The 24,915-nt window shown below is 37.4% G+C and overlaps 1 protein-coding gene across 1 annotated transcript; it reads left to right on the top strand.

Moving 5' to 3' along the window:
- Nucleotides 1-6,770: 6,770 nt before the first annotated feature.
- On the top strand, nucleotides 6,771-24,093 carry RAD21 (RAD21 homolog (S. pombe)). The gene is made up of 13 exons (XM_010074960.1): nucleotides 6,771-6,943; nucleotides 8,842-8,971; nucleotides 11,126-11,225; nucleotides 12,222-12,328; nucleotides 13,140-13,343; nucleotides 13,960-14,085; nucleotides 14,283-14,405; nucleotides 15,671-15,894; nucleotides 16,203-16,362; nucleotides 16,744-16,895; nucleotides 17,993-18,142; nucleotides 19,563-19,646; nucleotides 22,269-24,093. Exons 1-13 carry the CDS (start codon nucleotides 6,800-6,802, stop codon nucleotides 22,458-22,460), a joined length of 1,896 nt encoding a protein of 631 aa, XP_010073262.1. The 5' UTR covers nucleotides 6,771-6,799; the 3' UTR covers nucleotides 22,461-24,093.
- Nucleotides 24,094-24,915: the final 822 nt, after the last annotated feature.

Raw genomic sequence — 24,915 nt, forward strand, 5'->3', positions numbered from 1 at the left:
GAGGGGGGGTGTGCGCTCCGCGGGGGAGCCGGGCTGCGAGCCTGGAACGGTCACGCGTGGCCTGCCCGTTTTCCACGGGAGGTCTGGTTCACGGAGGAGCCGAGGGAGCAGCGGGTTGGCGTCTGGTGGCCGGATAACAGATCCCCGCTGTGGCTTGGCAAAAGCGACGGCGTAGCTGCGAGGCTGCTACAGTCTGGGGACGGGGAAAGGAGCAAATTTTTATTTTCTAATGTAACTCCTCACTTGAATAAAGCAAACTACTGAATGTTCCTGCGATCCTTGCTTCACAACATGAACTACCTTCTGGGCGCTGTAACTGTTGATCTGCAAATAAAAGGTCCCTTTAAAAATGCCTGCCTCTTGAAGAATGAATGTCTTACTCCGGCAGCTGCTGTAGACACTGATACAAGTCTTCCTGTAGTTTTTAACGTTTCTCTCTGATCCTGAATGAAAACCTTCTGTTAAATATAAAATAAGGTGTTATGGTTTTATCAATACCAAAGGAAGCTTGGGATCAGTGTGACTTACTGGCATGGCACTGTTTCAGTGAAAATCACTTTTTGTTAAATTTGAACACCTGGAAGAAAATAATGTGAACTTGGAGAAAGTATAATTTAGGCCCATACTGTGTCAACATGTGCAGTAAGCTTATGCTCCATTAATCTCTTCCTCAGTAAAACTCATTATATCAAAAATGGGGAAACATCAAAGCATTAGTAGGACCAGGCTTGCATTTTGTTTTGTGATAGTTCGTTTGTAAATATTAGAACATTCTGTGAAACTTGGAAACACAGAGACCACTGAGCTAAAGTTTTAACTAGGGAGGAAGTAAGTGTGGGGGGAATAAAAGGAGGAGCAAAAAGTGAGACCTACAATAAACTTAAATTACCACACAATTAAATGACTCTTCTCTTGCCATCAGGTTGCTGATATAATGGGATTTCCCATAGAAATTAGAATAGTGCCCTCAGTTAATACATGAGTTTAAGTTCTTTGAGGCAAACTGTTAGAAAGTTTTTTTAAACTTGGGCTCTTTTGGTCAATGTAGAGGAATAACTGCTGCAAAAGCCAGTAACATGGGAATTCTATTCTCTTATTCAACTTAGGTACATTTAAGGAGTTTGTTAATACATGGTTTATGCAGGTGTATTAGTATGACTTGGAACTGGAATTGCACAAAACAGGTTGGGATAATTGAGATAGGGCCTAAAACAAAAAAGATTATTTTCTACTGGATGAGTGGACATACTGAATGTAGTGGCAAGGGCAGGATACCTGCTGAAGTTTAGATATGAAAATGGAATGTGGGGGGGAAGCAGTGTTCATAATTTTCAATAATTTCAAAATCTGTACAGTACTTCTGCATGATCTGCCTTTTGAATTAGTAACTTTCATGGGGTGCTGGTTCTAGCAATTTGATTATGCAGGTGTGTAGTCTGTTGTAATTGGAGAACTGTGAATGCAGTTCCTGTGAGGGAGTGTTGTGTTTTGAGCAATTACAGACTTGGTACTGCAACCTCAGCCATAGGATTTCAGAAGAATTGTTGATGAAAAAAACAAGACCTGGAGACAGATGTAAAATGCTGTTTGCATTTATCAAAGGGTTGTCAAGTTTGATGAGTTCAGTTTCATCTTTTCAATAATTGATTTTGTGGACATAAGAAATTGAGGTGACTTGTCACTGAACTTCATTCAGTAAAGCTGCAGGTGCCACAAAGAAATATATTAAAATTCAGAAAAAATGTGAATTAACCAGAGAATTGTAAAGGTGGCTGAAGGAAGGGGATAGAATAAGGTAGTGCTGAAAAGAGGCATAGAGCTGTAAGGAGTTATTAGTGGAGTTTGTGAAGACTGGTCCTGTGATGAATTTTTTTTTAGTGGCACCAGGTGTTCAGTGTGCTAATGAAACGTGCTGGTGAGACAACATTAGTAAGTGCCTGTCCCGGGGAAGTTTTAGACTTGTAAGAAGGACTGTATAATGAAGGAGTATGAGTTAAAATTGAAGAACTCAAAGTACGATTGCAGGGTTAGGGTAATCCTGGACTTCTGAAGTCTGGCAGGACCAACTCTCGAGCTGCTGCAGGTGCATAGCAGCACTCTTCCCCAGATCACCCAGGGCTGGCTTGGCTTAGCAAAACAGAAACGGGGACAACCTAGGAACAAAACGTGTGTAGGGAGGGGGAACCAGCAGAGATGAGATATTGAAGGATAGTGCAAGGACAAATGAATTAAAATAACTGGCTGATTTTTAACCTGGTGTATGGCAGTTGTCTGGTGATCAGTGGATGGATGTTGTGCTGGAGTAGCCTTACAACAGGAACAAAAGTAGGTGACAATAAAACAAACTGAAAACTGAACTTAACCTATGAACTGCTGTGTGTATACGTAACCTGACCTAGTAGAGTAACAGGCAAGTGGATTTAATGGTCTAGAGTGAAGCACATCCAAATCAAAATATAGTGAATAGTGTATTTGTTGTCTGCAATATTATTGTCAAGTGTTAGTTCATTAAGCTTCTTTCTGAATGTCTTGACGGATGGGGCTCAAGCTATGTAAGAGTGCTTTTCAGAGTTTAGATAGTTAGGCATTCTAATGTGCAGAAAGGATTTTAAGACTTAATATTTGTGAATTGATGGTTAAGATGAAGTTCATAGGTAGCAGCTACCCAATTTTCTTGTTGCTTCTTCGTATCAGCTACCAGATACTCAGAGAATGAAACAGGCAGATTCTGGATCAGACCCTGTGTACTGTCTGTATTGTATTAGTTTCACTTTATGTGTTTGGTTACTTTGTGTATAGAATTATAGGCTTTTTTTACACTTCTATAGAAAGAAAAAATATTAAAAATAAGATTACTCAATTGTTGAAGACCAATTTAAGCAGAGGAACCTGAGGACAATTGTGCCACACTGAAGCAAATTCAAAGTTAATTGAAGTCAATTTACAAGTCCTTTAAAAGCACAGCTTGGCAAGATGAGGATTTGGTCCCACCTGGTCTTGTGCAAGTACATACTAGTTTGCTTCAGAGCAGTGCAAGCAACGTAGAAAAATGAGTAAGTTCTGAGAACAAGTTTTAAGGTCCTGGTTCATATCCAGATTCATATCCATTTCAAAAATTAACAGTTAACATTTTACCTTACAAGCTTTTTAACAGCCATCAGCTACCCTTTTTCTTTTGAGGATTCTTATGAGTTGCTTTTGCAGCCAGGGACATATGTTTTATGTGTCTGCATGAGCACTCTGCAACTCCAAGAAACTCTTTAGTTCCTTTAACATTCATCCTAGTCTTGAGTTATGCCAGAAAATCTATTTCTTCTCCTTTTATGCCACTGCATCAGCATACTGCCCTATGAATTAAAGATCAGACAAAAAAAGTCTGAAGTAAAGAAAAAGATTATCTGAAAGTAAATTAAAAAATCTGGAGAAAGTGGGAGCAACCATGGGAGCCTGTTGTCAGCAGTTGCTCTCAACAACAGTAGCTGGACTGCCGCAAGCTCAGAACCATAAAGGTGGGATTTGTACAGTTGCTGTAACCCAGGTATTAACCATATAGAGCAGAGCACCTGCTGGAATTTGTAAATGGCAGAGACTCATATTGTGACAGGAAATTAGTGCTTCACGGAATAGAAGTATTATTTGTTAATAGCAGTTCAGATTAAAACACACTTTATCTGTAGTCTGGTTGTCACTGTTTCTCTTCATGTGTTTTGCTGTGGTAAGCCTTCAGTAATGGGTGAAGAGAAACAGGTGACCTCTCTCAGAAGCTAGTCGGTTTTGGTTCTTCTTCACTCCAGAAGTTTAAGTACCCTGCACATGTAGTGTAATCTCATTAGTCTTACAAGCAAGTTTTAGGTTTGATCATTCAGTACTGAGTAGTAGTTAAACCTTGGAAACACCACAAACACAGGTGACCACTTGCTGTTTCTGTGCCTTCCCTTGGTGCAGGGTTTTCAGCCTCTGTTCTTTCATTTATTTGCTAACATGGTTTTGAGACCCATTCACATATGTTGAGCCCCCTTATGGTGAATACTTTGATGGACTTGGATTGTCAGTTCTTTAAAAGACATAAAGAAGTCAACAATGTATCTAAAAAAGAAAGAAGAAAGAGAGAGAAAGAAAAAAAAAATTGAAATCATTAGCCTTGGTGTGATTCCGACAGCTGATTTTTTTTGGGGAACCTTGCCTCCTCTTAGATATCTTAGATGGTTGGTTGTCTTATGCTTGCATTACCCTTGCTATCTGGGAATTAAAGTGATAAGTTGTTTCTGTTTGAGTTGTCCAAATAGTATGTTTCAGATGTAACAGGAAATCTTCAGTGTATTTTTAGGGTTAGTTAACCATCTTTGCAGTTCTGTGAAGCTCATGCTACATATTTTAATTATTGTAAACCATTGGTGAATAATTGTGCCAAACTCCATGAATCAAAGTACATTCTTTTGCAACTGTTGTTGGAAGTTTTTAGTGGAGTAATACAAGTGGTTTTGTTAACTGTATGTTTGTGTTCTCCCCTGTTCCTCAAATTGAGGAGTAATTTGCAGGCCTACTGTTACCAGAGCAGTGCATGGTTGTGGTAGCAACTCAAGATATCAAAATGCTGTGCTTTTAAAGTTCTGTCTCTGCACATACAAAAATACTGTGAGACCTTTGAAAATGCACAAGGGATTGAATTGTCTGCTGGCCTTCGAGACAGTGTGATGTCTTTCAAAAAACACTTTGAGGTGGGGAGGAGTAGAATATTTTCCTTTAGATAATTTTCTTGATCAAGGAGACTTCCAAAGTTGTTTTGTTGTACTTCCTAGAAAAGCTTGCTCAGGTACATCTTTGTACTGTACTTTGTGCAGTGCTGTCCTTAGTCCCCACATAATCTTAAAAAATAAAAATGGCATTTAAACCTTTTGTTAATTTGCAGCTTTGTTATGACTCAAAGCTATCAACTTCACTCCTAAGAGTAGTTTTAATCCTTTCATCTACTGTGTTAACTGGGCTTTTATTGGCCATTATTTCCTTTAAATCTTCTCCGCTGTGTCCATTCTTGGTTATGAACAGAATCAGTGGCCAGTCTCTCATTAAGACAGAGAGCCTGGATAATCAAAGTTCTGTTATCCAAACAACTTTGTTCTCTGTTTAGTGCAGCTGAAATACAAAGCTTTCATCATCTTGCATGTTAAACAATACCCACGAGTGTGTACAAGTACTGAGTATGGTACCACAACAAAGATAATTTTCCTTGTCTTTTATATTCCTTCAAGTCCCATTTATTAAAACCAAACAAACCCCCAGAAACGAACCAACCAACCAAAAATATTACTGGCCTTTACTTTCAGAGATCTGCGTCTGGATTTACAATTGTTCATTTGTTATCCAGGTATCTAGAGGTTGGCTTTGCTTCTACTGAATCAGTAATGCCAGTGCTTCCTTCTCTTGCCCTGTACTTGTTTTTCTAGCAGTCACAATTGTGTTCCTCCTTTTTTTTTTTTTTTTTTTTTTTTTTTTTTTTTTTTTGTGAAGCATACTCTATCAACAGCTCTAACCTAGCTGTTTTGAAACTTGTTTCTTTTACCTACAAATACATTCATATGGGTTAGGAATTGGCTTCCCAAGAATCTCTCTCTGGCTGTCATGTTTACCAATGCTTTGTGCTTCACTGTGTTCCCTATTTGCTTAAAAGTTGTCTTGGCATGCATTTGGGAAGCGCTGGGGGTTTTTTTATGGCTAGAAATGGATGCTTCTCACTCTGGCTCTGCCCAGATAAAACTGCCTTGCTTTTACTGTTGGGTTGCTGTGCTTCCTCTGGCAGTTTTTCTGTAGGCATGGAGGAGGTAAAAATTGAAATGCACTTGCTGCATCTCTCCTGTTTTTCATTTCTCAAAATTATGGATATTGCTGGAGAAAGCTGTTTGTGGAGAATCTTCCACCTCTTTAAAGCAAACTTTTTGTTTTCTCAACTTGTAGTTGAACTGAATCATATTCTTACCTCATGCATGAAATTGGCACGTTTCGATCATGAGACATCGTGCTGTTCTGCTTCCCCATGGTTTGATGTGTTGGCATTTTATCAGCTGTGAGAAGGTAGTTACTAGATAAGTAGATAAAAGGAAGTGTGTTTTTCTGTGAAGAAGAAGAAAACTAAATCTTCAGGAAGTCTGGAATAATGCAGTGAATTTTCTTACCATTTTTATTGATACTTGAGTAAAAAAATGAAGTGTCACTAAGGGGATTATGAAATAGAGAGCAGTCTGTTAAGAAATGAAGACATAGTTGTACTTTCTGTTTAAGGAAATTGGGTGAAATCCAAAAAGTTTAGGACTCTGTATTTTTTGATGCTGAATGTTTTACTGAAAAATGTAGAATATATACTGGTGTAGCATAGTAGTGGCTACTGAATTAAGAGCAGAAGGAAATGGAAGTGGTAAAAAACTGTTGTGGGCTGAGACATGGTTGTTTGCATTGCATGAGTTTGGTGTCATTACCATTAGGTTTAATGTAATTGAGGTTTTTTTTCTTGCAGGATGCAAGAACTTAAATTATGTAAATAGTCATTGTTTGCTGTTCTTCCTGCTTTATATTTCATCTGCAATAAATATATATGCTGTTACATGGCCACCACTTGTAAGTGTTGGCTTCTCAAATATGTTATACAAATAGTCTGACCCTAGTGATTGAAAAGCAAGCATGTGCTTTGCTTACCATGGATAAGGGGTGTGTTTAGAAGGATGTTCCTTATTAAAAAAAAAAAAAAATAGAAAAAAATATGGCTTTCTCTTTACAGGTTTACACTTTGTTTTAGATATCCGGGACCATGTTCTATGCTCACTTTGTCCTGAGCAAGCGTGGGCCTCTGGCCAAAATCTGGCTGGCGGCCCACTGGGATAAGAAGCTAACCAAAGCCCATGTTTTTGAATGTAATCTGGAGAGCAGCGTGGAGAGTATCATTTCACCAAAGGTATCTATGTTACACTGATGCAATGCTATCTTGTAGTGAAAAGAAGTTGCCTGTACAGTTGGTAGTTACTATTTGGGTCACTGAAACAAATAAAATTCTTAACGTTGCTGTTTTAAAGGGTAGAAAAGTCTGTTCAAATATTAAATACTCTATTGACTCTTTGATTCTGAAGAGTACTTTTTTGTCAATCTTCTAATGTTAAAGCATCATGCAATTGAGTTACAAAATGTTTTGCTTTGTATAAATGGAGAACTTGATGTACTCTGTGTCATTTAGAAGCAAATGTTTGGAAGAGGGGAAGGCAGAAGCTTTTTAAGAAGTAACTTTTAAAGGCCTTATGAGGACACTCTTTTGGTGCTGTTGTTACTGCAAGCTGTAGAAATAATACTTAAGATATTCTTGTTTATGCTTGTGACCTAAGTTCAAAGCGTGTTTCTGCATAGTTACAGTAAAGAGATCTGAAGTATCACAGTGGCTGGTCGTGTTACTGGTTACATGAAGATAGTTTTCCACATGAAAATACTACACTGTAGTGTAGAAGCTTTGCTTTTGAAGCTTTTAGTCTGGTTTTCTGGGAAGCTAATAGGTAGCAACAAAGCTGTAAGAATGTAACACTTCTGGATGGCTATTGTGAGGTTTTCTCCCGTCTATTACTCCTGAAGCTGAAATTTTCCATTTAAGAACTAGTGGACTAATATGATTGTGACTTTTGTCACTTAACAGATGTCTGAATGTCTTATGAGAAAAGCAACTACTTGAAAAAGAAAGCTTATTTTAATCTTTTCTTTTGGCTGATACAAATATAACAGTGTTTCTATAATGCTACTCTGGATTTTGGAAGAACTCCTAAGTATGAGAAAAAACGTATTCTACAATCACAGAGGTACTATTTCAGAACAGTGATTTGCTTCAGTGTCTCCTCTGGAAGGATTTAGAAAGAAGATAATGTTCATGGACTCACTAGTGAGCTGCAGCATTCTTTAGAAAAGGAGACATTGATAGGCACTCTTTCATATGTTTAACTTTGTGTAACACTTTCGTCATCTGGAACATTAGAAAGACACTGTATGCAGTAAAATTTTTGAATTCCTTGAAGAGTTTGAAGTTAAACCCTGTATGGCTTAATCTTTCTTGAAGACAATTATGCCATGTACCATTTAACACAAGTCTCATGCTCTTTCAAACTAAAGTACTTAAGAAAAGTCTTTCCCTGGAATTTTTGAATCAATTTTCTGTTCCCACAGCAGATAGTTGGGTCCATAGTAAAGCAGTGAGGTTAAAGAGGAGAGGAACTTAAACTCATTTTGATGTGGCAGTGCTTGTTTATGGACACCCCACATCTTCCACTATTTCTCTCTGATTTTCTCCTTAACTACAGGACAGAATATGGATAGATAGCAAGTAGCAATTTTTAACCAAATTTTACTTAACCAATTTATAACTTATGGCTGTCCAGATTTTTCACAAATAAAGTAACAAAGATGTCAGAAAAAGGTGTAGTAAAATGAGTTTTGTCTTGTCATCTTTTTTCTACTACACAGAGCAGTGTTGGGAATTCCTGGAGTGAGGAATGTGATCTGTGTGATCTGATCTAGGTGTTCCTGCTCCGGCAGGGGGATTGGACTAGATGATCTTTCGAGGTCCCTTCCAATCTCTAACATTCTGTGATTCTGTGAATTAATTTACTGATATTTGCCAGGTCATCCATAAATAATATGTAGAGCATCATCTTGAACTGTAGACTTTACATTATTTCTTTCTTCAGTTTTCTGCTGATTTTTATGCTTGTTTTGGATATTTGATGTTATTTAAAACCTTATGCAAAGCTGACTGATATTTCATTAAAGAAAAAAATGTAAGACTACATCTAATTCAGTGATTGTGCAATATGTTTTTAGGTGAAGATGGCACTTCGAACCTCAGGACATCTCTTACTGGGTGTTGTTAGAATCTACCACAGGAAAGCAAAATATCTTCTTGCAGACTGCAATGAGGCTTTCATTAAGATTAAGATGGCTTTTCGTCCAGGTATCTGTCTTTATCTAAGCACCCTGAAATGTTATGTTGTTATATAATGATATTTATTAAGAAAGATAGAATTCTACGTTCCTGTCTCTGTAGACAAATTACATAAAGTTACACAGGTTATAGAAGAAGTTATTTTCTTTAGTGCAACTTTAGCTGGCTGTGTAACTGAGTTGTGTGCTGAAAAACATCTTTTATTGAATTCTGAATGAAAACTTTTCCTGTTGGTGTTGATTTAGTAAAATCCAAATTATTATTTTGGCTGTTGTTGGTCTACTTTGTTAAATGGAAACATGCTGCATGTTTTTTACCTTCCGTCACAAGTCTGAAAAAGGCCAGTTGCATGTAGTGAATAGAAGCACAGATGGGAACTTGTTTCCACCAAGGGTAAAGATTGCCTTGCCACAAGTTACTAAAACATAGAAGTAAGCTGGTTTTTTACCACTTTCACATTTTAGTTTCTGGAAATAACATGAACTGTAACATGTGCAACAAAGATATTTTCCCTTTTGTATGTGCAACACATAACTTCCCTCTCTGTTGTTGCTTCATGTTTTTCTTGAAGATGGGGAGCCATAGTAATACCTGAAATGACTTTTCAGTCCAGAAATTAATTACTTGGCTTGCACGCCGTTGATAGTTTTCTTTAATTCTGGACTTGGAAAACTTTTTTCCAGCTGGAGTGTAGCTGTGGTAGTAATGCTGCTGGTACTCACAGCTGCTGAATCATATTCTACCTTTTTAAGTTTGTGAGTCTAATAGATTTAAAAGCTGGACTTAAGGAAGACTTTTTTTAAAAAGACAACTCTTGAAAGCCAGCTCAACAGTAAATTTGAGAAAAGTTAAGGTATATAATACCTTTATCTTCATTTCCTGACCTTCACATTGTGATTCAGGCATTGAACTTTATGTAGCTTTCAGTGGCAGTTTGTTGTTGCCAATTTTTTGTTTACTATTGTATTTAACTTCCCAGGGTGATGAGAACACAATAAATTTGTCTAATTTCACAAGGCAATGTTTTCCCAATTTTTCCACTCCAACCAGAGCGTGTGTAGAAGGCAAAGTGCCTTAAAACAAGATTTACAAAAGTGGCATGCTGACCTGAAACAAGTTGAGGCTGTTGTCTTTGTTCTCAGTTTATCAGCTTTGTGGTTTAGGCATTGTCTTGATCCTGTCTGCTCTGAGAATCATTTACATGTTTTATTTTAAGCAGCCAACAGGTAAAAATATTGGATAGCCCTGAAAGGATGGACTAGGTTTCTTCATTCGTAGCCAAGTACCAAGATGAGTAAACTATAGGCTCATGCTTGTTCCTGGTCTCTCTGGACAGTGGTTCTTTGATTATCCATTGCAGAAGGGAGCACAGTGGGCAGAGTGTTTCTGAAGTATCTGTACCTCAGAATTACCTATGTTGTGTGGGCAGAACATAGAGCTCAGATCTTCTGCAAGTTACAGAAGGAATTGAACCTACATTTCCCATGCACTTTCAAGCCTCCTGACCTCTAAGCGTTTGAATAAAAGAGGCACTCTTTTTCTGTGATGCCTAATCTGATAGCCATTCTCTGAGAATGCCCACTGAGTAGCAGATTATGTTTCTCAGGAGGATAAGAAAAGGTATGTACGTGGTTTAGGTAATCCAGCTCTTTCAAATGGAGAAGACTACAAGTTTGTGTGGCCCAGGTATAGTCAGTACTGTACTGGGACTTTCAGAGCTAATTGAACTGACTAAATGACCAGTAGCAAAGTAATCATACCGTGTTGCCACTGCTTTAACCCAAACCACAATGTAGGACTAACTTGCTTGTCTGGAGCATCATGATAAAATGATTTTGTAGCAGGTACCTGCACACTGTTGTGATGACATGCAACACCTGTGTTAGCTGCACAGCTCTGCATTGTGCTACACAAACATTAGTGAGTAATTTGGGTCTTCAGGATTATCCAAAACAGTACAAGGGCTTGAAGGTGTATATTTTGAATGTAGACTGAATCTCAATACTAACATTATCTAAGGTTTCTTCCTGGGTGTCTAGCATCTGTTCCATTCAACAATTTAAAGACAAGTAGCTCATGCAGGCAGAACAATGCTGATGGCACAGGAAAGAATGCTGTCTTTGTAAGGAATGGGAATTCATGTCTGAGTGTTCTTCTCTGCAGGGGTTGTCGATTTGCCTGAGGAAAACAGAGAGGCTGCTTACAATGCTATTACCTTACCTGAGGAATTTCATGATTTTGACCAACCACTTCCTGATCTAGAGTAAGCTTGGTTTGTGTGTTTTTTTTTTTTATTTCCATGCAAATGATGTTTGGTTTTCATTGAGGAGAACCTGGTTTTAAACAGCAAACTCATTGCTGAATTTAAAAAAAAGTCTGTATGAAACTTGCATTCTTAAGTCTTTTAATAAGCCAAGTGAGTACACAATGATCTTTGTGTTATTTAAGTTCACAGTAGCAGGTAATTTTAAACAAAGTTAAAGCTGTCCTTACAGAAGCTTTTGACAAACTCAGATATGTATTATTATTTTTTCCTCTATGCAAAGCACTCTACATATGTCCTTAGATTAGACAAGATTAGTTTTATGGAAATGCCCTTGTTGACCTTCTGTAGCGGCACTTTTAATTCTTAAAATTTTTTAATACTAATGGGTTACTTGTAAACATAATAACAAGTATACAACTTGGATAGTTCTTGATCTTTAAAAAATTGGTACTACCCTTTTGGATTATCCATAATGGAATTTATAGGATACAGTTTGCTTTACTTAGTGTTCTATTTGGTTTATATTCAAATTAGAGTATATATTAATTTGAAACTACAGAAAAATTCTGTGTTCTTCTAAGAAATGTACCTTAACACACCACAAAGAGTGTTAACTTTCTGCTGTTTACTAGATACACTTTTTGACAAATTACAGTAATAGCTTTTGAAGTTGAAGGGGGGGAAAGTATTTTCTTGCTTATTTGACCTTTAAAATTAGTGACCCCAACATAGCAAGGAGTACATTAGGTTACTGATACGTTTCCCAGAAGCTAAAACAATTTGGATGATGGGTTTTAACCATGAATGGTCTTACTGTTTTAAGTACCGTTTTCTATTCTGTATTCACCATCAGCTTTTTCATTAATTGACTTAAGTGTATAGTGTACTTTTTAGGGACTAATTTCACATTTATCTAAGCAGGCTTTATCTTTATCTGTAGTTGTGGGTTTTTTTGTATGAAGATTTATAATAATTGCCTTCTGTTTGCTTAAGTGATATTGATGTGGCCCAGCAGTTCAGTTTGAACCAGAGTAGAGTGGAAGAAATTACAATGAGAGAAGAAGTAGGCAACATCAGTATCCTCCAGGATAACGACTTTGGTAAAAATCTTGTGTATTATTATGTGTTACTAAGCTAACTGTAAAGTTACGATTTTGCAATTATTATGGAATTCCCACTAAGTAAAAAACAAATTAGATCAAACATGCTGTGTATCTGTACATTTAATTTTTAGTTTGTACATGTCAGTTTTTCCAAAAAGCCTGTCCTCTCATATTCAGCAGGCTTCTAGCTGCCTTTATAAAGCTGAAGAATAATCAGTGAGGTTAATTAGTGAAGTACAATGTCAATTATAATTTTCAAAATGTGGTGTGAATATGAAGTCGTTGCTTTAATCATGGGCATGTTTTCAGTCATAACTGTTACAAGATTTATAAAGCTGAAGCCGTCATTGGTAACTAGTTTACTTCCTACAGTATTTTTTCAAGGGCAGCATTCTAAGATCTGAATCAAAGCCTGGAGACAGCTGTATTTAATATCTAGTTTCCAGAGTACAATCATGTAATCCATAGTTTAGTAATCTTTTTGACAGTATAATGTAGGTATCGATGGTGGTGTTGATTTGGTATTTGTTTGTTCACTGTATGTGAAGCCCAACCTCAAGGCATAAGGTACAGCTTTTTTGAATTCCATGGGATTCTTTGGAAGATAGTTATTTTTATAATTGTTTGAACAGTATTTTTGCTATGATGTTGCATTATAGGCATAATTCCTTACATCATGTTATTAACTTTGCAATTAAGATAACGACATGAAGTTTGATCTTACATTTGGAACTTTGCTGACTGATTGGCTAGGTCTCTTGCATATTGATTCTGTAGCATTTGTAGCAATGAAATCATATTCTTGCAGGTGACTTTGGAATGGATGATCGTGAGATGATGAGAGAAGGTAGTGCATTTGAGGATGACATGCTAGTAAGTACCAGTGCTTCCAATCTCTTACTGGAACCTGAACAGAGCACCAGTCACCTCAATGAGAAATCTAATCACCTAGAATATGAAGACCAATACAAAGATGATAATTTTGGAGAAGGAAATGATGGTGGAATATTGGGTATGTTTGAGAAATTTGTGTTTTCTCTGTCCTACCTCCTGCCTCAATAATTAGTTCTTGGGGGGTCAGGGGAGAGGTTGTTTCCTTTATTGCCAAGGTCCTTCTCTAAGTTACGCCTCCAGCAGTAGAATTCTGTTTTGTGAATGCTACAGCAATATAGATGATGTGCAGCATGTTAAGTGTTGGTATGTTTCAAATGCAGTAAAATTAAATCATCCAGAGTTTTTTCCATTTTATATGTAATAATCTTTAGAGAAAAATCAATATGCAACTCTTCTTGTTCTTTGACTCCTTCCAAGGGCTTGTTTAATAAGTTGAGATTTGTATTGAGTGCTTCTCTGTGAAGTACTAAGAAACCTAGTGAGATGCAAATACCTGGCAAGTATATTGTGATGAAGGTTATCTGTAAGATCAAGGTTTGAGTTTACAGATAACGCGCCTTGAAAAAGCACTCCTGATTGCTTTTGTGTCAGCATTGAAAGTACAGGTTTCTCTGATCTTTGCACTATCTTTATCTGTGTTGTCATACGTTTGTCTGTACTTCATTATAAATTTTTCTATACTTGTTTCATGAATTTGTGGATGCAAAACTGATTCTTTCATATGGTTGTTTCAGATGACAAACTTCTCAGTAATAATGATGGTGGTATTTTTGATGACCCACCTGCACTCTCAGAAAGTGGAGTAATGATGCCAGAGCAACCTCCACATGATGATATGGATGATGATGATAATGTATCAAGTGAGTGTGATCTAGGGCTGGATCTAGAATTACTTGTTTTCAACTAATTTAATTGGTATTCTAATTCCTTAGAAGCATGTTGAGCTCGAAAGTGTGAAATCTGGTAAAGCACTTTAATATGTGGAGGAGAGGGTGGGAAGGGTAGCACAGTTTCTTAATGTTTTGACACAGTGCAAGATACTTGTTCTAATTGGCAGTGGGTGGACCAGACAGCCCGGACTCAGTAGATCCAGTTGAACCATTACCAACTATGACTGATCAGACAACACTTGTTCCCAATGAGGAGGAAGCTTTTGCTCTGGAGCCTATTGACATAACTGGTGAGTTAAGCTATTTCAGAATATTTCACTTGGGTCATCAGAGACCATCTTAGCTTGATGGAGGGGAGTGCAAGTGAACGTCTAGCACTGTTGTTAACTCTGTTTCTCAGTTGAAAGAGAAAGCAGGGGCCAAGTGCTGAATTCCTTTTATTCTAACAGTAGCCTTCCAGTACATTCCAGGTAGGCAGCTTACATTGATGGCCTTGAAGGATACTAATTTGTAGTTACTGCAGTCAGCATGTATAGTGGAATGGTACTATAGCTTTTGATGAACATGCTAGTTAAAATACAGTGAGTTGGAATTGACCTTATAATGTCTTTAATTCTAATCCAGTATCTGTAGTGCAGCACAGTTCTCAGTACAGTATGTTTGATGGCCAGGAGTGGCTGTTTACGTTGAGAATGAGTGCTCTTCTAGTGATTCATAGCTTTAATGAATTGCTGAATTGAGGAGATGCATTTTGTATGTGAAGTTCTACTAAATAGTGACATTCCTTGTTTTTTTCTCTAATACGGACACTTTCTTACTTTAACTGATACTGTATTTGGCTTATTATAAATACATCCCTGCTTTATTAAAAAAATTAAGATTTGGAAAAAATGTAGTTTGTCCTGTGTTTTCAGACTGAACTCCAGGCCCTGATTTACTGCTTGGCCAATTAAAAAGCCCTAGCATTGCCCTCTGGTGGCAAGCTAGCAACAGAGGTCCTAGCTGATCCACTGGGACCAGCAAAGACAGCGTTTGCCAGAGCTTCAGGGTCTGCTGCAGAGTGCCAGGCTGTAAGCAGTTTACAGTAAAGTCATTCTAGAGCAGGATGAGAGGTACAGGTAAGATAACCACCCACATTAACACTGCCAAAGCTCAGATAGGATTTAGGGGAAAAATTTGGCGTGTTATTTTGACTCTTTGGTCAGAGGGACCTTATATCTCAGCGGTTTGCTCCTGAAGAACACGAGCCTGAAGAGTGAGCCATGAGGGAGGGAGGCAGGCATGTGCAGCTGAGGCCATTGATGAGGCTTAGGTAGATTCAGTAGAACTACGAGTATACAGAGAAGAATTTGTAGGTTATGGGACAGCATTCACAGTGTTTGACCTTTCATAGTGCTTATAGCTTTTAATTCCTTCTCCCAAAGCTAACATTGCCTTAAATTCTTGAGGCAGCTTTATACATGGGGAAATAAGACCTATAGAAAACCTTCAAGATTCTTCTGCAGTGTGGTATCTGTTTGAGCTAACCTTCATTACTTGCTAAAAATCTCATCAGTTAAGGAAACCAAAGCAAAGAGGAAGAGAAAGCTGATTGTGGACAGTGTGAAAGAACTGGACAGCAAGACTATTCGAGCCCAATTAAGTGACTATTCTGATATTGTTACTACTTTGGACTTGGCACCTCCTACTAAGAAACTGATGATGTGGAAAGAAACTGGTGGAGTTGAAAAGCTTTTCTCCCTGCCTGCACAGCCTTTGTGGAATAACAGGCTACTGAAGGTAAGGTTTTTGTGCAGGTTCATTTCTAAATGGACTATATTCAGGATTGTGCCTCATACGTAGTAAATGTCAGCATATGAATAGCGATATAGTGATAGCAGCATTCATTTTAAAAAAACCCTATCTCATTAAAATAAGTAAAATAACACCAACTTATCAGTTGCAGAAAGAAATTTATTTTTTAATGTTACTGCTGTTGGAGAGGACCTTAAAAATGGGGAAGGAAGATAGACCATGATTACTTGATCTGAAATTAAACTAAAGACACTGAGAACTACAATACTGAATAATGTAACCTTTCCCTGTAGCTCTTTACTCGTTGTCTTACACCCCTGGTACCAGAAGACCTAAGAAAGAGGAGGAAAGGTGGAGAAGCTGACAACCTTGATGAGTTCCTCAAAGACTTTGAAAACCCAGAGGTTCCCAGAGAGGAACAGCAACAGCAACAGCAGCAACGAGATGTCATTGGTTTGTGTCTTGTCAAAGACTCTCTGCTTTCCTTCAAAACTTATTTTTCTCTTTTGTTTGTGCTTTATGTTAAGTCACCAAAGATTGTGAATGAAGCAAAGAGCTTTGTAATGGTTGTTTTAACTTGATGTACAGTCTGTGACTTCAAATAGCTTCTCTTCCTAGAAGCAGAGCACACTTAGAGATTCAGTTTGATCCAGTGGACTAAATGGGTTTTTGGATTGGGTTGTATGCACATCTGTACCTATTCTATTTAAGTCACTGCAAAAGCTATGCAGACTGTTAAGAGTGCTCAATTCTAAATTAATAGCAGATTGGATTTAGTAATATAATTTCAAGCTGTACCAAAGTATCTAAAACTGGGTTTGTTGTCGAATATAGATGAACCTATTCTGGAAGAACCGAGTCATTTACAAGAATCGATGATGGAAGGCAGCAGAACCAACCTGGATGAAACTGTTATGCCACCCCCACCACCTCAGACAGGTGTTAAACGCAAACTGCAACAAGTAGAACCAGAGCCAGTGTTACCTGTAAGATTTTTTTTTTTTTTTTTTGAGACTGAGAAGTGGGTAGGTAGTATCTTTGAGCAGATTTGAGGCACTAGTTTTCTGTGGTTTTGTGAGATATGCTGGAGTAGTATTGGAATCCTTGTCCCTGGGTAGTCTTTATGGTGTTTTTCTTAAATGGAAAGCTTACTGAAACAGTTAAAATGCAGGTAGGATAAAGAAATGGCACTGTTTGCTCCAGAAAAAGTCCTCAAGGAGTAAAGTGTATTGCCTACAAAGCTATCAAGTTCTGCTTTGGCAAGTGTATATGAACAGCTTTCAGTGACGAAGAAAGGATTGTGCTAGCTGCACAAACTTTCTTTTCAAGGTAATTGTAGTATTCAGGGTTAAGAGTTCAAAGAAAAACTTTGATTTTCAGGAAAGTTTTCTTAGTTGAGTTAGGAGTAGACTTGGAAACTAGCTCATATCTGCCTCTTCTGTAAAAGCTGTGATGCTGTGTGAAAGGAAACCATATTTGTGAAGGGGAGGGGAAATGCGCAAAATGAAAGCTCTGTTGTTTTTCTGAATGCTTACCTGGTTAGAACGGTCTTGGTTTATGCAGTCTTTCTCATATTTGTGCATTTTTTAACCCCACTGTTCACATCTTTCTTGGCTAACAAGTTGTTTCCTGTAGAATGAGACTGTTAGATGTTACATTATCTTCTTAAAAAGGGCAACAGCTGCTGTGCCTCTTGGCCTTCTGAGAATGATACTTGAGCAGCAAATTCACTCATACATTTTCAGAAACTTTACAAAGTGCCTATGTTTTAATTCCTTCATGCTTGTATTGCAAAGAACAACATTTTGATACTTTGAAGATGTCTTGTTCTAATGAGTTAAAGTATGTTCTTGTAGCACTGCATCTGGTTATGTGGGTTTTTCAAGTTGCATGTGCTGATCCAAGAAATGAGATCAGTTGTTTGGACGGTGGAGTAAGTGAAGTTATTGGAAAGCCTTTTCCTTCTAGTGGTATAATAATTTCTGGTTTGAGTAAACTCTACATGATTAAAAATACATATATGGACAGCAAAATAAAATGAAAAAAAATGCTATCTGTTTAACCGTATTGTGTACTCTTAAAGCATCCGCCATCACAACAGCTGGAAATCCCACCTGTCGATATGCCTCCAGAAGAGCCCCAAAACATCTGCCAGCTAATACCAGAGCTAGAACTTCTGCCAGAAAAAGAGAAAGAGAAGGAAAAGGAGAAAGAGGAGGAGGAAGAAGAAGAGGTAAGAACTAAGCTCTTAAAACCAAGCTATGTAGAAAGGGTTTGTGTCTTCCCCACCACTGTTTGACTTTAGATTCATTAAATGATGTAAGAAATCTTCAGTCCTTACTTGGGAAATGATAACCTTTGGCAATGTAGATTTTATATTCCATGACCATTTTATAAATTGCATATACATTCTACTTTAAATCAGTGTATTCTCCTGTTCTCACACCTGGTTGGATTAAACCACTTATACAAGAAGAGGCCTTATACAAAAAGATTTGAACTTAATTTTATTATTCCATTTTAAATAATTCATGCCACTTAATAAAAGTAGTATTACAGTAGATTTCTGTAAGAAAACTGTCCATTTCCTAAAATGTGATAAATGAACTTGTTTCTTAGCTACAAGATTTAATATTCGGTGGATATCAAAACAAACTTAATAGATTCTTTTTATTTTACACCCAAAATGCATAATATTAAATTAGTTTTTAAAAATTGTTTTAATGTTGGAAAAATAATGGATCTGGACATTTTGAAGTTTCATTTGTGACTAATCGCATGTACAAAGAAATGTGAATTAGTCAAGATGATTTTCCTAGCAATGAAAAAAGCTGTTAGAATAGAAGAGAATATTTTCAGGTGGAAGGGACCTACAACAATCATCTAGTCCAACTGCCTTACCACTTCAGGATGTTGCTGGATGCAGAGAAATGTTAAAGGCAGTACAATGAAGAAGAACAAGAAATACATGCTGACTTAATTTTGAGAAGGAAAATAATTGGCCAGTTTTTCTGCTCAGTTTGAGGCTTTTGGGTTAAGACTGGAAACAAATCAGATGCTTTTTGCATGTGTCAGTTTCGTGGTGATTTTTTTAATTGCTGATAAGAAATAAAGCTCTTATTTTAAAAGCCATAAATAGCACATCTTCCCTAAACAAGTACTGTTCTGTGTAGGTGAGTGCTTCATAGGACATGAGGAGCTGAGTTGTTGCAGCCGGCTTTTGCAGCTTTTAGTGACCACGTATTTTCCTTTTCAGTGGTTCTGTTTCCACAGTGAAATAAGAATGTCTGTGTCTATTAATGTTTGCAAAATAAAAGCATTGTTGATACCATTTTCAGTGCTAGCAATCCTAGATTAGACTAAAGTGTCTTCTCATTCAGCTGTCATGACTGAACTTCATTTTACTGATTGTCAGCATAACATGAGGTATAATCGTAGTGGCAGGCAGCCTTACTAAGGTACATCAGCTTACATGTGTCTTCCAATGTCCTACTTCCTGCCTTTCCTAGGTGTATCCTGTGACTCAAGTTGTCTAAACCTTCTGTATTGATGAAAGGAAAAAGCTGCAGTGATATCTTGAAGTATCTCATTTCGTAATTCAGTGGATGAAAAGATTATTGTTTTGTCAATGCGTGAATTTTGTCTGCTTGCAGGAAGAAGACGGCACAGGGGGTGATCAGGATCAAGAAGAAAGGAGATGGAACAAGAGGACTCAACAAATGCTTCATGGACTTCAGGTACACATGATAACCTGCTTTATCTTAAATTAGCTTTTGAATGTGTATACTGACACTTTTGACCTGAGTTAAAAGGTTAAGAAAGTGCTTTCTTTGCAGTAGATGTTACAGACTTAAAATACCAGTTCTGCCTTAGAGGGGAAAAAATGCTTTTAATTAATTATATCATAATGTAGTTGTCACTTTATTCCAAAGAACATTTGAAATAAAATTTTTCACTTAACTGTTATTCAGCCTTTATGTCCACACTTGGTGTGCAAGTAAGACTCCCATAAATTAAAAATTTAAATTAATTAGGCTTGATTGTGCTTTTAATGAAACCTTAGCACCTCTGACTTTGTGCTACATGACCCTAGGCAAACCCCCTCAAGGTATAGAGATAAAACCATTTTACAGGATGTTTACTCCCTGCTAGGCTAGTTTGAAAACTTCTATGCTATGACAAGCTGAATCTGCAACAACTGTGGGAATCTCACCTTAGCTGAGGTGCAGCATTACTTTTCAGTGTGTGGCTTCAGTCTGCACAGACAGATAATCTCGGTAGGATGGATTCTTGCTCGCTACAGCTAAAGAGCTTTTTTCTGTTAAGATAACTGAACACCCGTGGAATACATGTGAACTTAAGTGCAAACTGCTGTCTGTTTGCATATAGGTCTCTCTATGTGTACTTCATATATGCTTGGACTAGCTTTACCGTTCAGTCTAGTTTGCAGTTCTTACCCCTTTAAACATTTTGGGAATTCTGCTGTTACTGAAGTGTACCAGCTCCATCTCTCTAAGCTGTTTTTGTTTTTCAAAGGCATCCTCACTTTTGTGAAATTGATAAGGCTCCGTCTTTGCTGAAAAAAGTTCTCTGAACTTCCAATACAGTGGATTTGGGGGCAGGGGAGAATGCTGCTGACTTTTTAGTAAACTGAGATTTAGTAGTATTTTGAGTTCTATTAAGTTTCTCAAAAATTATATAATCAAGCAAAAGCTTTACATTTCTGGAACATGTTACTAGAGTTATATTGTAAGAATTACCTGTATACATCTCTGAACAATGAATGGTTGATTTTAAACTCCTAAGGAGCCTTTATGACACTTAAATACACTTAAATTTTGTTCAGAGTACATTGTAAACTCATGTGATTTAAGTTAGTGCTTGTGCATATCTGCAAGAATTCTGCTAGTTTAAGCAAGATTGTTTTAAACCATTGTTGTGGTTCAACCCTGGTAATCAGCTAAGCCTCCCACAGCTGCTTGCTCAATACCCGCTTGGTGGGATGAGGAGGAGAATTGGAAAGGTAAAAGCAAGAAAACATGTGAGTTGAGATAAAAACCATTTGATAGGCAAAGCAAAAGCAAGCAAAGCAAAATAAGGAGTTCATATACTATATACCATTAGCAGGCAGACATTTAGCCATTTCCAGGAAAACAGGGCTTCATTACATGTAATGGCTACTTGGGAAGACTAATCCTATAACCCTGAATGTGCACACACCCGTCTTATTTCCCCCAGCTTTTATTACTGAACACGACATGATGTGGTATGGGGTATTCCTTTGGTCAGTTAGGGTCAGCTGTCCCAGTTGTGTCCCCTCCCAGCTTCTTGTGTACTCACAGCCTACTTGCTCCAAAACAAAAACATTTGCCATCTAGAATATAGCACCATATGAGCTACTGTGAAGAAAATAAACTCTGTCCCAGCCTAAACCCATACAACTGTTGCTTTAAAATAATTTTTAAACTGTACAGATGTTTAGTTGGTAATCTTATATGTTTTTCTCTCTGAATGTTTCATCACAGTTTCTGAAGAGAGCTTCAGAATTCTCTTTGGACCATGTCTAGATTTTTTTTTTTTATTCTTTCTTCCATCTGCCCAAAAGAGTATGACACTGGATGGCTAAAACATTAGATCTGTAATGAGATTCAAAGTTAAGATCTGTTTAGTATAAAGTAATTTGGTTTGGCCAGCCTAATATCTTTTCATCTAGTAGATATTCCAGAGCAGACGGTTCTGTTTTAAATTGAAGACGTCAGTTGTTGTTCTAGCCAGCAAACAGATGTATTTTCCTGATTTTTTTTTTATATTCTGGCCAAGACTTTGAAAAAATATAAGAGAATTTGGGAACTTAGTTTCAGACAAACAGAGGGATTTTAGAAATAAACAGGCTTTCACTTTGGGAAAGTTATGCATCTTTTACAGAACTTTAGCTCTTGAAATTTTGTTTTAAACAATAGATCATGACTTTTGGAGTTATTTTTATTTTGAGAAATAAAACAGGATTTTTTGTTCCTATTTGAAAATATTTGTCTTGTTGTCAAAAGAAGCTGGCTAGTTATTGGTGCAGAAAGAACATCATGTGCTGTACTACAGTGTGTCTGGAATATGTGACTGTAAGTTGCACAGACTCAAGACTGATTTTTCGCACATCTCTGGGAAGCCTACTCGCTTTCATTTAGATAAGATCCATATAGAAATTTTTATGTACATGTTGTAATGTCTTCATCCAATATTGAGTCCTTCACAGTCCGTCACAGTGTCGTGAAGGTGACAACAAACAGAATTTTGCCAACGGACATCCTGGTTTGTATGTAATTCTCTATTTAATTTGTGGTATTAATGTTTGTGTTTTTCAGAGAGCTCTTGCTAAGACTGGAGCGGAATCTATCAGTTTGCTTGAGCTGTGCAGAAATACAAATAGAAAACAAGCAGCTGCAAAATTCTACAGTTTCCTGGTACTTAAAAAACAGCAAGCTATAGAGCTGACACAGGAGGAGCCTTACAGCGACATCATTGCAACACCTGGTCCCAGATTTCATATTATTTGAATGGTTAGATACAGCAGAGCTAGTGTTCGTTTCACTAGTGCGTACATGTATTGCCCCATCTGTAGGGCCCACAAGACCATTGCAGAAAATTTAGATTTTATTGTCTGTATAAAGTCCTTGGTTTTCTTTTTGGGTTATTTTTGTTTTTGTATTTTAAATTTACCACTGAAATTTTTAGTGAAACTGCTGGGGTGGGTGGCTTGAGTTCCAACTGCAGAAACCAGACAGCTCAAGGACCCAGATGAAGATTGTTTTAACAACTCAGAGCAGATGTGTGCAATATTGGTGCATGTAATGTTGAGTATCAATGAAAATGTCTTACGATAAATCAACTAGTTGATTCAATAGTGATATTTTTAACCTATACAAGTAAACCTGAATGGCCAACCTATTGTCTGATGAAAAAGTTTGTCAAACTCGTCTAAAATGTTTGGTCTGCTTCTCATAGTAGTGGGTTTTTTTCCCCTTCCCTAGATCTTTGTGCATACTGTGGGTCTCTTACAGCTGCCAATATGAAAGGTAGTGCCTGATATGTCAGCTTGCTTTGTCACTGCATTTTTGCAGTCAGATTTTTGTAGCCCTTGATGCTAAGGGGAAACGGGTGTCTGTGGAAAGCACTTCCTCTGAGGTGATTCTATTACATACATGAAAGGATGGAACATGTGTTAAGCATTTTAGACGAAACATTCCTTTTCACTTATCACCTCATTACGGTCACTACTGATAATGGCTAATTACTGTTAATAAGCGTCAAATAAAAACTCTGGTCATTTCATTTAAACCTTTAAGATATCGAAATGCTTTAGGTTTGTTAGAGCTGTATATAAACTCCAGACTTTTTAAAACGGACTTCTAGATTGTAAATTATCTGATTTTTATTAAGCAGGCATATGAAGATAAGAATAAGAGAAGTTTGAACAGATTGCCTCTGTAAAGATGCTAAATTCGGATACCACCTGTACCGAAAGGGCAACAAACTTGAATATACAGTACAAACAGGCACAGTTCCACTTAACTGTGTAGTGTATTAATGGCTCTTTGGATATATTTATGGTTTTAGTATCAATTTTTCCAATAATGCACACACTTGTGTTCAAAACATTTTACCAGTTTGCAAAAGAAGTCCCATTTGATTTTACTTGCAAAGAATGAAGCTTTACTGTTAGAGCAGGTAGCACCAGAAATTATGTGAATATGTTGATTATGGAAACCTGTCTTAACTTTTTTTAGGGCAAAATTATTCACACTGAAGGTTCTGGTTTTAATGTTGGCACTTTTGTGAAATAATGTTGGGACTCTGAAATTTCCATGTATACTCAACTGTAAAATTATGTGAATGTTTGAAAAAATCTGAGATGACATGACAACGATGTTTTAATAATCCTTGAAAAAGCTAATTGTATAAAGTTACTGCAGCTTTATTTTCAACATGATGTGCCTGTAAAACCATGGTTTTCCCCTTTGTAAAAAGAGACATTGTAGATAACTTGAATGTTTAATTATAGAAAAGGTCATTAGTTTCTTGTTACACATTTTTAGTCTGGTTTTGTTGCTTTTCAAGGTTAATATTCTTGAAAATAGTTGATGCTGTTATGTATAACTTTTCTAATAAAAGTTGTGTTATAAGCTGTTACCTGTTAGCTCTGTATCTTGTTTGAACACCTTTCATTTATGTCGTAGCGACACAGCATTTAGAGGTTGCTTGTTTTGGTATTATGAGTGTAAGTGTAACAGTTTAGCTCTTTGAGAGATTTAAAGCTTGAATATGTAAGTAGATTTCTTGCCATTAGGATGGAGGAGTTCTTTTACTGGCCGTACTGTGGTTTTGTTCAGTCATTCTATGCTAGGAATGTCTGTGCAGAAAATTAGGAGAGACTGTTTATAAAATGTGATTCATCTCCATGCCAGTCCCTTCTGAATGCCAGAACATATCCAGCTTGAATTGTTTTAGCTCTACTGTTCCTTTGCTTCTAGAATTGCCTCTGCGTGTGGCTATGTCAGTGCTTCTGAAGGTACGTGCTCCTGGTAGATGGACGCTTGGACCCAAGCCTGCAGAAGCAGTGCATCTCCCACGGAGTCACTCGGGTTACCTGCAGAGCTTATACAGAGCCCAGGGTCTTGAATTCTGTTCCACATGAGCTGTTTCTGGAAGCTGAAGAACCAGCCTGGATCCAATAAACTAACTTCATCTGGGCTCCAGGCAGAAGTGACTGCACTGATTGTGAGCTGCCTGTGGAAGCAGCTGGGCTGATGGTGTTTGTGCTGTAAGTCTCGTGGGATGCGGGCTGGCCTGCACTGAGCTAGCCTGAGTGTGTGTGTACGGGTACAACTTGCCTGCACCGGCAGATGAGGGCTGGATTTTTCATTCCTTTGATTAAAGCTCTGTAAGGGAGAGAAGTATGGGAACTCAGGTACTCGGACTAGAACGAAAGCTGGCTTTTCTGCCTTTTTCTTG

This window comes from Pterocles gutturalis, unplaced genomic scaffold, assembly GCF_000699245.1.
Source record: "Pterocles gutturalis isolate BGI_N339 unplaced genomic scaffold, ASM69924v1 scaffold272, whole genome shotgun sequence".
Classification (NCBI taxonomy): Eukaryota; Metazoa; Chordata; class Aves; order Pterocliformes; family Pteroclidae; genus Pterocles; species Pterocles gutturalis.

Excerpts from the sequence above, each read along its gene's own strand:
- RAD21 (XM_010074960.1), top strand. The coding sequence starts at position 6,800 with ATGTTCTATGCTCACTTTGTCCTGAGCAAGCGTGGGCCTCTGGCCAAA. Across the intron at positions 11,226-12,221 it reads CAACCACTTCCTGATCTAGA|TGATATTGATGTGGCCCAGC; the intron begins GTAAGCTTGGTT and ends TGTTTGCTTAAG. Across the intron at positions 19,647-22,268 it reads AAATGCTTCATGGACTTCAG|AGAGCTCTTGCTAAGACTGG; the intron begins GTACACATGATA and ends TGTGTTTTTCAG.